The sequence below is a fragment of the Cryphonectria parasitica genome, assembly GCF_011745365.1.
Source record: "Cryphonectria parasitica EP155 unplaced genomic scaffold M406scaffold_1, whole genome shotgun sequence".
NCBI lineage: Eukaryota > Fungi > Ascomycota > Sordariomycetes > Diaporthales > Cryphonectriaceae > Cryphonectria > Cryphonectria parasitica.
Window position 1 is genome coordinate 5,197,107 of NW_024468909.1, and position 12,137 is coordinate 5,209,243.

At 55.0% G+C, this 12,137-nt stretch overlaps 2 protein-coding genes across 2 annotated transcripts; both read right to left on the minus strand.

Moving 5' to 3' along the window:
* Nucleotides 1-4,050: 4,050 nt before the first annotated feature.
* On the minus strand, nt 4,051-5,705 carry M406DRAFT_326210 (uncharacterized protein; the record flags this gene model as incomplete). The annotated part of the gene is made up of 7 exons (XM_040920055.1): nt 4,051-4,122; nt 4,334-4,441; nt 4,624-4,649; nt 4,681-4,803; nt 5,234-5,288; nt 5,342-5,498; nt 5,668-5,705. The coding sequence occupies 7 exons, from the start codon at nt 5,703-5,705 to the stop codon at nt 4,051-4,053; spliced, it is 579 nt and encodes a 192-aa protein (XP_040781749.1).
* A 3,879-nt stretch (nt 5,706-9,584) lies between these two features.
* Nucleotides 9,585-11,701, minus strand: M406DRAFT_285552 (putative PfkB family kinase; the record flags this gene model as incomplete). Its single annotated transcript, XM_040918623.1, has 6 exons — nt 11,355-11,701; nt 10,807-11,212; nt 10,365-10,523; nt 10,177-10,232; nt 9,923-10,033; nt 9,585-9,759 (listed from the first exon to the last, which is right to left on the minus strand). The coding sequence occupies exons 1-6, from the start codon at nt 11,402-11,404 to the stop codon at nt 9,585-9,587; spliced, it is 957 nt and encodes a 318-aa protein (XP_040781750.1). The 5' UTR covers nt 11,405-11,701.
* Between the last annotated feature and the right edge of the window lie 436 nt (nt 11,702-12,137).

The window sequence follows — 12,137 nt, forward strand, 5'->3', positions numbered from 1 at the left end:
AGGGAAGGAAAAACAAAAAAGAGGAAAAACATGAGGCGGGATGGTGCCAGCAGGTGCAGTAACCGCCTCCAGCCTGAGCCCAGTGTGTCAGTGCACACTTGACAACCCCTGTCCCCCCTGCCGAGTGGTAGTGCTTTCCTATAGGAGGTGTGAGGGATATAAGAAGTGGGGGTGTCGATGCAGTAGAGTTGTGGTCGGCGTGGTGCGCTGAAGAGCAAGGGGGGGTCACACTAACTCCAACCCAGGCGATTCGATGGTTGAGCAAGGATCCCATTGGGACAGACGACTGGTTTCTGTTTTTACCCACGCACTAGCATATCGCAGGCTGTGGTCCGCGGCCGTGGCCATGACCTAGGAGGCCAAAGCCGAGCGTGCCAATGCGGCGGGACTGGATGACACTCGGGCTCGCGAATAGCAGTGAAACTGTGGGTCGACACAGTCCCTTCAGAAAAGAGGTTCAAGCAAAAGCCTCCACCGGCCAGCTGCATGCTGATGGATCTGGCTGGAGCCTTGCCTCAGTCAAGCCAAAAGGGCTACTGTGCTGTGACATCAAGTTGTGGCGACAAAGAAGAGAGGGGAGGAAAAACAGGCCAGTCTCGATAAACTGTTGAACACAAGCCGTAAGCGGTAACAAGGAAAATACCTCGTTGCTGTGCAGGTTGGACTGCACACCTTGTGCTTTACTTGATGCACATAGAGTGCATAGCATAGCACCATGAGTGCAAGCGCACACACACATCGTTCGCCCCATACCTACCACCCTTGGTTTGCATTGGCTGGTGACGGACATGCCTGATTGATGAACAGCGCCGCAGAGTTAAGCCAGCAACGCTACAGGGAAACCCGTTCAAGACCAGACCCCGCAGCGTACGGCCTAGAGTCGCGGCTCAGTGTGTCGGTTCGTACGCAGTAAGATTGCATTGTCGTAAGATACAGGCCCAACTCAGCCCCTCGAGTGGCGACCTTGTAGGCTTGTTCCAGGATGGGGTCGAGCCCCAGAATTTCGCCGTTGGGCCTGCCATTCTGGGCCTTTCAGACACTGGGACAAGGTGCAGGTAAGGTCAGCGCACCTGACGCCGAATGCCTGACACTCTCCCACACACACCATACACCATAGTGGCTGCAATAAAGCGAGGTGATGGGACCAAGAACGGACCGGGGAGGGGGGGGTTCTCCTGGGCGCAGAGGATCATCTGTGCGATATGGGTAGGGGTCAGATTGTCTTGTACTCCTCCGAGCACCCCCCCCCCTTCCATTCTACTCCCTCGAAACTAAGCCGCCTGCATCGTCTCCCCTGTGCGCAAATTTCATTACGCGTCCAGTGATGAGCAAGCCGCTGTTGCCGGACGCCAACGCTGTGTGCCTCCCGCTGCATGATGCAGCAGGCGACAGACAGGTTTGATGACTTGGCACACACATCCTGTATCTCGTCGTGTCGACCTAATGCCGCTCTCGGCCTTTGAGGGAGGGAGGGTTGACGCAGTCAAGAAGCGAGGCGAGCGGCCACTGGCTGTAGCGTCGTCCTATGATATGCTGGCCATCCGAGCTTGCTCTTGTCGGTCACGACTACATAGTACGAAACCTGCGATCACACCGTTCGAAGGCTGGGCGGATCCAGGCCAAGACCCTCCCCGAGTTGCCTCGCAGCGCACACCATGGTGCTAACAGTCTCCCTTGCCGACGACGCATGACGAAGGGCGGTATGCACAGAGCGTAGGGAGACGCACGCCGCATTGTTTCCGACTGAGTTGGTCAGCACAAACACAGCACGACCAAAGTTCCGTCAGGCGGTTTCGTCTCGGCTGTACGGATTCACAGACTCGTCTCATTTCCGTCCGCGCAGACTTTAGCGATCACACACAGTCGCTGATCAACGAGACGTACCAGCTCAGGCCGGGCAGGACGGGCACAAGAAGCAAACCACCGTTTGTGGAATGGAGGCTAAGGAGAGAATGAAGAAAATCCAGAGCCAAAAAGAAAAATCACAAGAGCAAGCTTTTTTTGGGGTGAGAGGGGCGCCGCGACAGGGACTGCATGCCATACGCGGTAAATGGGGCCGAAGGTTGAAAATGTTGGCCAGCAGGAAGCCAAATTGGCTGACGAGAACAGAGAGGGTTAGAAGATCATCTCTTTAGGGGCGGATTGTAACGGAGTATTGTGCTGGCCAGAGGGGGAAGGGACTAGTCACAAGGAGAGATTGGCGGAGCAAGAGAAAGGATTGAGACCCTGAGGAACCTTGCCGAGCAGGGCTTTACAGGCGCTGTAGACTGAGCCTGGGACAGGGGAGGGGGGGCTAGTGCCAGCACTTGAGCCTGCTTGGACTACCTAGCAAGCTTGGCCACTGCTGGGCAGGCAGCCCCTACCATAGTACTTCTACGCACCGTAGTACTATGGTACAGCCCCTCCTCTCGCCTGCAGGATTCTTGGCCCTCTGGCTTCAGCACAGTCAGTCAATCAAACCCAACTCGGTTTTTTATACGAACATCTTGCTTGAGCTATATCACGCGAGACGGACGAATCCCACCCTCACAAGCAGTACCCCACCATCCCCTCCCTCACCCCCCTGTGGCCAAAAGCACCAGGTCACCTATCATAGAATAATCTTACGGCCAATTTAGGTGCGCACACCCGCTAAAACATCAGTGCCTCTCCTGAGTACCTGCTGGATGATGGATTTGGGCGGCGGTTGGGATCAGGGAGGCTGGCCCCCGCGACGTTGCTAATGCGAGACAAGGCCCAGAATGCAACAGCGCTAAACAGTATTGCACACGCTGGCAGGCTGGCACGGCAGTCGGGTCAGACAGTGTGGCACCCCTCTTGTTTGAGTTTCCCATTTCAAGCCATTCCAATCCCAGACTTCTGGACGCCACCAAAAGGCTACTACGGTACGCGGGCTGGGCCCCTTTGAGGTAATCCGTTGGCCTCCCTGCTTCCAAAGGCTTAGACAAGACCACACAAGTTCCGGCTTCATCTATTGCTGCGGGCTGCCTGCTGCCGTGTCTGAGTCTGGATGGTTCAAGCGCTTATGCGATTTCTGACGATCAGTGCGCCGTCTCGGAAAAATGAAGGGCTGCGATCCTGTTGCTACAAACACACAATAAGTCTGGATGGAACTATTCCACACTATTAGTATCACAGTAATAGTCTACCTCCATAGTACAGTAAGGTCGTATAAGGGGAATAGCAGTGGTAAGCTGCCTACTATGGCCCTTTACGTCAGCGTATTCTTTGGACTGTGGCAGTAGTCAGGTTCTGGGTACGGCGCTACTTCGGTACCTTGGTACTTGCAGGTTTCAATCGCCCACGATGTCGCTTTCCCGTGATAGGGTAGGATCTACCCCAGTGCTCGGATAGCGACTTCCAGTTCCGATCTCGACTTCGTGTGCCTTCTACTTCACCTACTCGCTCACCCACTCACCCGAATCCCTCCCCTCACCCGCCTTCTTTCACAGGCAAGCCAGCACGACACCGGCACACAATACTCTTACCAGCGAGACCTTGGGTCAGGGCTGGCCCAGGATTCTATCTGGGCACCCTGTTCGTTCCCGTCCTGGACGAGCATCACAGGCATCCCATCCACCCATCCATTATGTCCAGCTGCGTGCGGGCTTTTCTTGAGCCAACCGCGAGGCAGGGCAGGCAGGCGCTTTGGATCTGCACCTACACCCCAAATCTCACTCTCCCGTGATTACGGTCCCTGCTGCATACTGGCCTTCATCCTCACGAGACATCCAGGGGGTCCTCCACCTGAAGGCGAAGGGCATGCATCCACTGTCACGCATGGAGAGCTTTTCGAACAAAGTATGACACCGAGACACGGACGCATCACAACGCCTACCATGCGTCGTTTCTAGCTCCTCAAAACCTGGTTGTGTGTCGAATCTCAACAGCTCATTTGGCGGTTGGCTGCTGTTCATGTCTTTCAGCTCGCAGCTCGCATTCCTGCGTGACTTGAACTTCTTCAGGAATACATACACACACACACACACACACACACACACACACACACACACACACACACACACACACACGCATGCCTAGGTCCCAGTTCTAGCCCTTGTCGACCGTGGGGTCCCGCTCGCTAGCCACCCGGGTTATGCCACGGGTCCTCAGCTGGACATTCTAAGCTTCGAAATCAACCATCAGCATTTTTTAGTCTGTGATGCGGGCACACGAGGTGTCTCTTTGGTGCATCTCGTGTGTCGGCGTAGGTCCTCGATCCTGGATCTTCCGACTCTGGCACCTCAGACGCTACGGATATGGCCCGCGCTGCATGGCGCATGCGTCTTGTTTCGACCCGTGGTTGAAGATCGGCGCTCGCATGCTGACTGACTGATAGACCGCCCAACCTAGCCGCAAGCCCTAGAGCCTTGCTGTGCGCGCGGTTCTCGTCGACGCTGAACAGACGAGTCATATTGGCGGGGAAGGAGCTGTAGCTTGTCTGGCCGGCATGTCACCGGCGCAAATCTTAGAATGAGTGGAACGCGAGACTGCAGCGGCTGGGCCGGCGCCGCCAACCATTGGACAGGTTTCTGGTATTGCATTGGGCGCTTGGCTGGTGACGGTTGACCCGTAGCTCCCCAGTGGCCCTTCGCGGGGCTCGTACCGCGACCAAGCACTCACAGTAGTGGTAGCCATATGGTGGCTCCCTGCAAAATGCTGGTAATCAATTTCCCTCACCTGCCGCACCCGGACTTGCAGCATCAGGACTGGTTCGCCTCTTCCACCACCACCACCATCTCCCGCGGAACATGGACTTGATCAACTCGACGCGGGACAAGATCAGAAGGTCAAGCCGAAGAGCTATTTGGGTACGTACTAGCTACCAGGTGGAAGTACTGGCGGTACGTCGCTCTGACGACAGGGGTTTGGGCGGGAACATTTCATCTGTAAGTCAATCTCGAAGAAATCCCGTTAACTAGACCCCTGTCGCTGGTACTACCCTGAAACGTGAGGTGTGCTCCGGCGTGGCGGTACCTGTCCTCAAGGCACATTCGCTTGTGAGGACCTCCGGCCCCTTGGCCACTTGTTGTGTCAAGCGAATGCTCAACTCTACCAGAATGACGACTTCAAACATCGCATACCCCATCACCGAAAGAAATTCCGGTTTTCTGCCTCTTGAGTACGATCGAGTCGTGGTGCAAATGCCGCGATAGTCGCCTTTTAGCAACTCAAGAAAAAATTGTCAAAGCCATGCATCATTCGTGGATCTACAAAGGTACTTAAGACCTACTATTGCGCAACCCCCCCCCCCCCTCGGGGGCGGGGACGAGCTGGGTACTTGAGTACTACGGTACATAACACATACTGTGGTATTATCATACTACATATAGTGTCGTACAGACGTCGAGGACGACGCCCAAGGGCTATTTCCCATTGAGTAACCCCACCGGCGTGCCACGGGCCGCAGGATGGCTCGAGGAGCAGCCCGGGTTGAGAGGAGAGTCCCCTGGCCCCTGTCTAGCCCCAGACTGCATGCAGATGTGTCGAACAGGGCACTGCAGGACCACTACCAGGGCCCAAACCTAAAAGCCGTTTCGAGGCCAGATCAAAGAGCCCCATGTCATTGAACGGTCCTTCGACGCCTCCACCAGGCGCCGACAGGGACCAGCTGCCAGATCATCGAAACACAGGCTTGACAGGGTAGTTATGCGCCCTCTTACCAACCTTTCAAACCCCCCCCCCCGGTCCCCAAGCAAGATCATAGCTGAGTAGCTAATAGTGTCTACCAGTGCCTTGAAGACCAGGTAAGCTGGAAGCTTGAGTGGCTCCTCCTGAGTCTAGGATTCTGCGTCTGGTGGCCTGCCCTCCCACGGGCAAGTGTGCGGTATTGAGGGTGCCGAGACTCCACAATTGATGAGATCCTATAGTACCCAGGACCTACTATGGTGAGCATGGCTCGAAAGTCCCGCAGTGCCTCGGTGATCAACACAGCCTATCCTCATCACATCGACCGCTGCGGCTCAGCAACGGACGGCCTCAAAGGCAGATCTTCTTGAATCATCCTTCTTGTCCTGTCAGCGATGGGTCGTCAGGAAATCTCGATGCAGTGACAGCATGAGCTTATACGCAAAATACTACCCTCATGCAACGCTGGTCTGGCACACCATCTCATGACTCGCAAGGCAAGGACAAAAACAAAGGAATGTCAATCTAAAGCAGGCAGAGGCTCTTTGCGACCTACCACGACATGAGTCCTCCTCACCGTCATCCATATCGTGCAACGACCTAACGGGATCGAAAGACTCGCTACATGGCACAGTACCTGGTGTCCTGCCCCCACACCGCATTCCATGTCATAATTTTAGTTGGGGTACTACTGTACACCATAAACATGGTACCAGAACGACTTGTATACGAAGAGCACCGTGGACTACGTGGGCAGCAATAATGGCACCCCCCCCCTCCCCACTCTAGTTGCTCGCCGGATGCATCCTTGGGCCAAGCACACTGCATTTCGGACAACAAACATTTCCAATCACGCATTGTTCTGGAACCTTACCGAAGTGGATGTGACTGCAGGCGAGGGACTTGCTTTCATGTAGTGGTCTTTCTACCTGGGCGGCGGGAATTTAAGCGACCAACCACTGCTGACATTGTTCCCTCCCGATGTGCCACTGCACCATAAGCACTTCTCGTGATTGTGCCACTTTCTTTCTCACTGCAATGGTGCTTGGACAGGGCCTGGTGCTAGATACTAGCTCAGATATGGTATCAGGATGCGTGTGTGTGTCCATCTCATGATGACTGGCATTCTGACATGGCTTTCTGTTGGTCTCAGGACAAAAGCCTCGTCACCATGGCCCCTTGTACACACTAGCCCGGCCGACGGCGGTGTTGCAGAAGAAAAAAATTTGCCCCCCTAGAGACGCCCACAGAGATCGTCACCTGTTCACCGTGCATGAAGCACACGACGTTTGCAGGAGTGGCCAGCGAACCCAGCGCCGCCGTTCATAAACTCTGATCGCCGCTATAATCTGTCGGCGCCCCGCTTCAGCAGTGGATGCCGGGCTCACCGCACAACCGACTCTATACGGAGCCTACCATTTGTCTCAATTCTCAAGCCTTCAGGTGGAGACGAAACGCCAGGGCCCGATGTCACCAAACCGGGACGTTCGAAGTAGCGCTGGAGGTAAATTTCACCCGCTGCGCAACTTTCAGACTTGGATCTTGTCGTTCCTATGGGGTACGCTGCACTCTGGACATCCACTTGTCTCCAGGCTCTGAGGACGCTTGTCTACAGAAAAAAAAGAAGAAAAGCAAAAGAGGAAAAGAAAAGACGAAAAGAAAGAAACAGCGCGCGTTGAGGAGGAGGAAGAGAAGGCGGCGGCGACGACAAAGAGCCTGATCGAAACTCCTGAAGGACCGGGCTTCCGTGACAACGGATTCACAACCTGTGCATACCAATTAGAATACGACATGGTGAGGAGAGAGATGGGGGCGAGCGGAGATCAGGCGCCTCGTGACGGCGGTGGAGGAGGGAGCCTTCTGGCTGGTACGACCAAATTTTTCCAAAGCAGCAACTGATTCGTGTGCCATCGTCGTGTGTGGGCTGCGCGCCCGTCGGCTGGGGTGGACTAGGAGGAGGAGAGAACGGGGGGGGGGGGAGTCTACATCTGTTAGCTGGCTCACCCAAGCTTCCCACTCTCGGCGTTGCTGCTGCACCTTGCCTGGTGCGGATGGATTTTGGGCCTCGGGTCGCCGCAGCCTCTGTATTTTTGTCCATGGGCGTGTGCGCAACCTCCATGCTGGAACATCGGACGACATCCGCGGCAGAGTATCCCATCTTGGTGGGAGAACCCTGTCTTAACATGTTTTCGACAACGAAGCGAGAATCGCGGTCTGCTTCCTGCTGGATGATTCCGCGCCCACGCCCTGCCGATCACGTACGACGCAGAAGCTACGAGACGATGTGTGCTAAGACTCACACACCTGCCGCCTCTCTCTCTATCCTTCTCTCTCCATTGCCACGCTAAGTATGGTACATGCTATAATAGTAAGTAATGTATCTCTCTCCGCAAGGGATGGTCGCATGGATCATCACGATGCCTGTAGCACCATCACCGAGGAACTGGGGCAGTATGGTACATGTCCCGAAACAAGTCCCAGATGTTACCATGGCACACACGAGGCCATCAGGCACTTTTGGTCAGGCGAAGCACGCACGGACAGCGAGCCGCACACACACGCACACACACACACACTCTCTGACTGTCATGCACCAAAACTCTACTCAGCACACAGTATTGGTAGAACCGACCGGACGAATCTTTCGTCCGGTCGTGGCAGGCGCATGCAGCTTATCAGTATAAACCAACAGGATGCCGCTGTCATGGGGGGGTACTGAGACATCCCAAGGGCCGATCTTCATAGTACACACCCCAGAGGCAAAAGAAGAGAAAAGGAAGAGGAAAAAAAGGCCAGGCGTACCAGGAAAGGAAAGAAAAAGAAAGAAAAAAGTCTGCGTCATCTCAAGGAGTGGCACACTAGTGGATCTACGACGAGGCGTGTGCGTCGCAGCAGCGGTTATTCAATATTGGATGGGATGGCTCTGCTGACCGACAGCCTTGTCCGTTCAAACATGCAGCAAAGGATCACCGGTCGTTCGGTACGACTGTCCAGTCATATCCTTTTTGCTAGGGTTTGGATTGGGCCACGGCGTAATTTTCTACGCTCCCCCCCCCCCCCACTTCCCTTCCCTCCTTCTTTGGGGCCGCGTTGTCCCCCGACCCAAGCACGTCTCACGCAATGCCCGCTGTAAAATGGATGGCAGGGCAGGGCTGCGAGGCACCATTTTTACTTTTGTACTTGTAGTAATCTGTCACATCCTCTCTTCCCCCCCCCCCCTGGTGCGGCGTCATCGGAACACATGCATGTCTCTGCAGAAGGCTAATCAGATTCAAACGCTATTTCCGGCATGGAACGGGCGGCGGCGCTCAGCGCGCGGGGGGAAGGGGGGTGGGCATGAACAAAGAGTGCTCCTCCTCCTTCTCGGCCTGGACCAGAGCGGCCGGCCACCTCATTCCGGAGGTTCTATAACCCACCGTCCACACACTCCTGCATAACAAGTGTGGTACACCGCCCTTTTCATTGATTTCTGCCCCGTCCCCTTCCAACCCCAACCTTGAAAGCCATGACACCTTAGCTGGTTTCAGCGGGTGGGTGACCTTTTGCCCGACCAACATCTTCCGCCGCTTTATCATGGCCAAGTACCCAGCGAAGGTAACACACACAGATCCACCACACCATGCTCGGAGAATTGGCAGAAGTAGTCTATCTGCCTGCACGTCGTGATGCGGAACACTGCATCTACGCCCTGCTCCTCCTGTTCATCCTGGCTCGCCTCCCTTATGGATCCCACCCTTCCTTCTTCTCTCAAAAAGTCATCATGCGGGCCGCCAGCAAAGCACAGGGTCCTTGCCTTTCTTCTCTCGCCAGGGAAGGATCGCCTATGCACCCTTTTCTCTTCCCATAAGCGAATGGTCCATCCTTCCTCTCTCTCTTCTCTCTGGCTTCGGCCCTGTCCCTGATGCAAGCGGCGCTCTGACTCAACCCCCCCCCCCCCCATCTGAACCCAACTCTGGTCAAACTGCTGCAGGCGGTCTCTTGGAACCCAGTCCTTCAAAGCCGTCCTGTTGGATCTTGGTCGTGGCAAGGTCTACAGCAAACCTCACCGTATTCTCGACATCCCAGTCCCCCGACCGACACAACAGGCCATACATTACCCCCGCTATGAAGGTATCACCCGCTCCAACGGCGCTACCCATTTTTTTTATAATTCAGGTCAGTAAGGCGTTCTAGATCCGTGTCATACCCACTCAGTGGTGGGAACTCCGCAGGAAGCAAGCCAAATTTGTAGCGAACGGGGAAGAAGAAAAAAAAAAGGGGGGGGGGGGTGGATGGGGGTTTTGTGTCTCCATACTCGACAATTTGTACGGCTAGATCGGATACTGGCTCGACATGCAAGACCTCGCGGCTTGGTGGTGTGATGGCGCAGGCTCCGCGGGCGCCCCAAGTGCTCAAGAGAAGGGATCTGTGGTGCCAGAAAGGATTGTGCGTTAGGATGAGTTGGATGCGACGTCTCTCTCCCTCTCTCTCTCTCTCTCTCACCCCCTTGAGACTGGCCAGCCAGTGCAGGCCACCACCATTGCCGTCGGGGACCTGATGCCGACTTACGCCTTCGGTGCAACCTCGCCCATCAGACAATCCCCAGCGGTCGCATAGCCTTCGCCCTGCACACACAACACACAGCCGTCGTTTCTCGTCAGCTTTGGTGATCTATGCTGCTACCAAACAGGCTTGTGGTACCCTGCTGCGCGTGGTACCTGCATAGTCCTGCTTTTTTCCTCATGAAATCAACTCACCTCAGCCCACGTCCGTGAATAGAACACGACGTCCGCCTCCATCGCCAATTTCCGTAACCCTTCTCTACCGGGCCTCTCGACCTCGACGCTGACGCGAGATTGCGGGAGGTGGTGGCGCAAGTGCTGGATGCACTTGTCCGTTGTCTCTGGGATGCGACCCTGTGACTCTTCTGCTTAACGACGGCGCTTCAAACCTCCGAGCTGGCTCATGTGATCTCGTATTCGCTGGGACGGGTGTCTATTCGATTTTGTGCTTGTACCCAGGACAACGGAACGACACCTCCCAACTTGGAAGAAGGAGCACGCACACGAGCTTTGGTAGAGCGCCTACTTGATGATACAGAAAGCATCCATGGGGGACGTGACCAGCAGTCTGGCAGCCCTGCGGCGGAACGAGGTGATGGATGTCGGGGGGGTGTTCTTTTTCATTGACTTTACACACCTCGAAATGCCACCACGTATCGGCAGCATTGTCCTCGAAAGCTTTTGCAACACGGACAAACTCGTCGACTGTCATCTCAGCCAGCTCATTGTGATTCACAATCGTCCGACTACCCGTTGCCTGGCTGCGGACGATGAAGCTACTGGCTGCCTCGGTCTGGTCCTCGCGATGAATGCACTGGCTAAAGTCGACAGCAGCAGCAGACCTTCCGGCCCCGAACGAGGACAGCACTGTTTCCGTAGCTGCGGATCGACGGCTGGGCAGCACGGTGACGAGATGAAGCGCTACTAGGTCGGGCGGGACAAGCTGTTGCAGAACCTCGAGCGAGTTGCCGCAGTTCCCACCACGCCGTTTCTTGAGGCTTGTGGCTCGCAGTTTGGCATCCTCTTCGGGGAAATGAGGGACACTTGTGAGATCTGTGAATTAGCACGGCTCTTTGATCTTCTCCCTCCCCCCCCCCCCCTCTCCTTTTTTTGTTTTCCCTTCTCTTTTTCTATTATTCGATCTACCGAATTGAGGTGGACCGTTTGTTGTTTACTATTGCTCACGTGAGGATGGTGTCGAGGTAACAAGCCCCGACCATGATCAAGTGCTTCATGGCTGCGATCTTTCAGTTTATTTCCCCTATTGCCGGCCTATGGCCATTCGTAAATCGTGATCCTCGAGTGAGGGATTGAGTTGTGGGGATTTCACGAATGGCACGGGCGATTTTCGCTGGTTCGGTGGCGTGTCTGAGAGTAGGGACAGACAGATGCTGTTGCGTCGTTGAGAGGAGAGTTTCTTTAGGAGGGGTCGTTTAGCCTGCACATGTGCTCGTCTACGTACAGCACTGCACCTTACGTCATAGGCCATGCCTCCTCACAACTGACTAGTTGTACATGAAATTGCACATCATACATCGAGGCCGAACGAGACAACTCGAAGTAGCACATCAACCTTCGACAAGTCGGCTGTGATGCTGTGGCTATCCACATAACAACATATGCACCTTGCTGTCCGGACCAAAGTCCCGCACCTTGGCTTGTTAAGTCTCGTGTCGATGGCCGCGGTCGCTAGTATGTGAAGCAGGATATTTTCTAGTCAGGTAACCTTCTTCCTTCGCATGTCCCTTCACAATATCTTTTTCTCTCGTTTCAGGTGTGCAAGCAGCCTCCCTTTCAGAGCCGTCCTTGTGAACCATATTGGACTCATTAGGTATACTATATATACTAAAATGATTGCTTCCACCGGAATAATTTGCGAATGCAACTTCTTGGTTCCGTCGTCTGTGTGTTGTATGTAAGACGGCGAGAAATAAGTCTCATAGGTGCCAGTCACCACCAAAGCCTGCT